The 4,552-nt window shown below is 37.1% G+C and overlaps 1 protein-coding gene across 1 annotated transcript; it reads right to left on the bottom strand.

The window, feature by feature from the left end:
- Positions 1 to 746: 746 nt before the first annotated feature.
- Positions 747 to 2,659, bottom strand: LOC128890580 (facilitated trehalose transporter Tret1-like). The gene has a single exon (XM_054149225.1). The coding sequence runs from the start codon at positions 2,163 to 2,165 to the stop codon at positions 747 to 749; it is 1,419 nt and encodes a 472-aa protein (XP_054005200.1). The 5' UTR covers positions 2,166 to 2,659.
- Between the last annotated feature and the right edge of the window lie 1,893 nt (positions 2,660 to 4,552).

Here is a 4,552-nt window from a genome sequence, read left to right as displayed (position 1 = left end):
GTCACACTAAACACGTCTATACTCCACGACTGCTCGACCACGACTCGTAACACTTTCTGTATCTGTGATTTCATTTGTTTATTTATATCGCCAGTGTACCGCGATACGATTAAAGGTCTATTTACAGATATCCGTAACGTGACAGTTCCGTATCCGTACCGTATCAATAACGTCACGGAGCAGTGTCGAACGTGTGTGAACATGCTGATTCAAAAACAACAGAAGAATATTTAAAATCACTGACACTGATGGAACATTGCGGAACTGAACGGATACGGAACTGACACGTTACGGATATGTGTAAATAGACCTTAAAGAAAACCACAAATGCGATCAACCAAGTTACTATCGTAAAATCAAGGTATGACAAGAGAAAGAATCGACTTGACTAAGGGAAAAATGATTCTAGCAACGAAAACCCTCATTCTCTAGATTCTGATTCGGAATAAGCAAAGAATACAACATTGAGTTTCACGTAACGAAATAAATCTTGTACTTAATCAAAACAATAGTGTGACGCGGATGTTATTAATAATATTGCATTCCAATATTATTCGTGAGTGCACTTATTCCACGATTTACGCGGAAGGTCGTTTTCTTGGAATACCGTGTAAATCTAAGTAATAGTATCTGAAACAATTGTTTTGATTGAAATTCTATTAACGAATACAAATATACAATTCAAATTAAACTTAAACTTAAAATTAATCTTATAGATAAACAATATTTTAATTTAATAAAAATAATCACGAATCGTTAAGTTCCCTTTGAATTTCCTCTAGAGATTTGCCTTTTGTTTCAGGAACTAGGAAGTATACAAAGAGAATTCCAATAGCACTAGTAGCAGAAAATAACCAAAATGTACCACTCTTATGAATTGCTTCTTTTAAATTAGTATAAAATTTCGTCATAATGAAAGCCATTGCCCAATTTATAAGAGTGGTGCTACTTGCAGCTATACCTTTTACTTCTGGCCCAAAAATTTCACCCGTCATCATCCATGGGATAGGACCAAAACCCAAGGAAAACATTGTAAGAAATATGGATATAGAAGCTAGAGGTAACCATTCAATTGAGCTCGTATCCTCTGTATTATCGTTAAGGTAAAAGTAAACTCCAAGTGCGAAAGATGTTAAGAACAAACATGTTATAGATGCTAATAGCAATAATCTTCTACCTAAATGGTCTACGATCAAAGTACTTACGAGAACACCTAGGAGCCCTACTAAACCTACCAAGATACTAAAGTTTTCAGGTGTAATAGAAATACCAGCTGATGTAACGATATCACTAGCATAAAATATAACAGTATTTATGCCGCTAAACTGTTGGAAAAACATAAGACCATAAGCGATTACAAAACCTTTTATGGTTGCTTTGGATTTAATTGAAGTCAGAAAAGAAGCATTTTTATTTTTAGTTTCCTCCAATGCCTCTTTCTGACGTTGTAATTCATTATCTATATTATACTGTTCGCCTCGTAACCTGATTAAACTTTTTCTGGCGCACTCTTTGTTACCTTTCTTCAAGTAATAAATTGGTGTTTCCGGCATGAACATAAAAACTCCGAAAAAAACTAGTGGCACGATAGCAGATATAATAGACAGATCACGTATATTAACAAGGGTTCCGAAAACATACGATAATAAAATGCCTGTGGAAAGAAGTAACTGAAAGCAACTTCCAAGGCGTCCACGAATGCTATTTTCAGCTATTTCGGCTGTGTAGAGTGGTGCAACTGCACAAAAAGTTCCGACACAAATACCTGTCATAAATCTTCCAATATAAAACATGGGGACGGAATTAGCAAAAATGATGAGCAGCCAACCTACAGTAAAGGGTACCACCATCAAGAGCATCGAATACTTTCTTCCAATCACGTCGGTAAGAATTCCAATGGGAATACTTATCACTACGGATCCAATTGCAGGTGATGATCCAATCCATGAAAATTCTTCAGCAGAAATTGGAAAGCCATACAGTTCCTGTATAGATGCTCCATCAGAACCAGCAGAAGAAGACCATGCTAATACCATGCCAGATGCCAAAGCCCCAAGAGTTGCTGATAAACTGGCAATGTACTGGATCAACTTTTTACCTCTTGCATTTTGATCTTGACTGTTTAAAAATGTTTCTTGTGCAATCCAAATACTTTTTTCATCCATCTTGTTGAAATTTTGTTGATAGATACCTATAAGTAATTAGACTAATCTATTACCTGTAAATAACACATTATTTTTATAAAACATGACAATTACATCTGTCATAAGGCAATTCAATCTTAACTGAAATATTTTTAATTTACATAATTCTAGAAATGTCAAAATTGAAGTTACAATTACTTATTTAAAAACAACGAAGCTATGCGTTAGTAATATATATAGTACGTATTCTAAAATTTTGTAGTTGATAAAAAAAAGTAGATACTTCATTACTGAAACTTCGAAAACTCAATAAATACGAATTATTAATTGATAATACGCTATGATTGTATCTTTGCTGTTCACTAACTTGATCGTATTTGTTCTGTTTACTTACTGCGTTGTTCAAATAAAAATTTCAAAAGCTGTGAAATGTTTTAAACGGCGATAGAAATCCTATCGTGTCTCAAGTCCGGTTGTACGTTAAGAAATATAATTGCGAATAAAACATAATCATTACCTTGACGGTTATTCGTTTCTTATCAGCGATATGATTAAATCCAGATTAAATTTGTTTTTAACTCCGGTAATTTTTCATTATACGAGGTACATTTCGAAAGTAATAGCCACGCCCCTATAACGCCACTTCTAGTAGACCTACGATAACGACCGACCGCTCATTGTGTTCAGTGGAATTTTTTAAGTTTGTATACCCAGTTTTGTTTTGTTCAATTCGATAGTGCTCGCGTTGGGTTAATCTAAATTGGAATTATCGTTGACATGTGCGTCCGGTTCTTGTGAGGAACGTGCCGTGATTCGTTTCCTTGCTGTCGAAAATTGCACGGCTAAAAACATTCACGATTGTTTGAACAATGTGTATGGAGAGTGTGCCATTCGTTCTCGAATCGTTAGAGCTCGGATAGAGTGGTTTATAACCGGCCGAGAGACGATACACGATGACGACAGAAGGTGTTCCAGCACAAATTGTTTATATGACACATTGTTTATATGATACAGAAAACATATTGTAAAGCCCTGATTACCACCAAAACTTTTTCGTAGCAGAATAGAAATTTTATTAATTAGTTACTGGATAGTTTCATACGAAAATCGTTTACATGTTATGATTACGCTAGAAGCATAATTATATTCCTTTTCCACGAATCGCTAGGGAGGAAATATAGTTCTGTGATGTACGTAGATATTTCATAGATACAGTTATTTAAGTAGCCCATCATGGCAGGTAACTAGCAGAAAGTAATCTAACGGCGAGTAATTAAAACTCGTGTTACTCAATTCGTCTGCTAGAAGTGCCATTGCTGAAACTGTTTCTATACTGTCTGGTGCTGAATTCAAGCTTACCCCACGACCTCCGATGCGAGAAAAGTGTTTTCAGTCAAACGAAGCATTTATAAGCCGTAAAAAGACTACCGTCGCATTCGGGCCGCGCGTTTATTAAATTTTTATGAGCTTTTTCTTGAGAACCCTGCGCCACGACAGACTTGCGCAATGAAAGCTACCGTTTGCTTTGTTTCCAAGTTTGCACCGACAGTTTGCGATCGAAAAAGGATACAGGGTGACACACGTAACGATATAAAGGTGAGGCGTGACTGCCGAAAATCCTAATCTTCTCTTGATAATTTGATGACATTTTTTTGTCTGTCATAGTATGCCCCACTCTGAACCAAACATTTTCCTCTGGAGGTACAAGTATATCTTCAGTTTGTACCACAGCTACAATATTTTCAACTTGCTTACTACGAGTCAAAATAATGCATCTACCAAATCACGACGCTTTCCGAAAATTGAATCTTCATTGTTCTCGCGCGCCAACAGTATGATCACTAAAAAATTTGTAAAATTTAGATTTCCACGAAAAAAGAAGGACAACGTTCGCTTGTCCTTTTACTGCTTGCATATCACGCGTTAAGCATAAGTAATCTCCGGTATCATACGTTTGTACACCTGCACTTGATTATTGAGGTATTAAGGTTCCACGAACAATGAGCTCCTGTAGAGAAAGCACGCACTGGAATCCCGCAAGTTCTATGCGTGTAGTGGCACACGAACTACCAAAGGCTGAAATCTGGATATACGAGGAGCAGGTTTGCTTGCATCGTGGTAGCCGAGATGGAAGAAGAGAAGCGCGGAAAGAGCGAAAGGGACGAGAAGAAGCACAAGGAAGAGAAAGAGGGGTACGCGCGTCCAGCTACGCTCGTAATGAACTTGTGAATATTTAGTGGGGTAATTGCCCTTCGTGGCGAGTCTGGTACGTCTGCATCTATAAGGGGTGTCCACAAAATTTAGAAGCAAAACCAATATCAGGTGACCACCTGTGCTCGGCCTTCGTTACGTCATACGCGTACGTATGCAGGTTGTGTCTGTCTACGGTGATAATTTCATTTCCTCGG

The sequence above is a fragment of the Hylaeus anthracinus genome, unplaced genomic scaffold (genome assembly GCF_026225885.1).
Source record: "Hylaeus anthracinus isolate JK02 unplaced genomic scaffold, UHH_iyHylAnth1.0_haploid 12001, whole genome shotgun sequence".
In the NCBI taxonomy this organism is placed as follows: Eukaryota; Metazoa; Arthropoda; class Insecta; order Hymenoptera; family Colletidae; genus Hylaeus; species Hylaeus anthracinus.
This window is presented reverse-complemented; position numbering and strand designations above follow the sequence as displayed.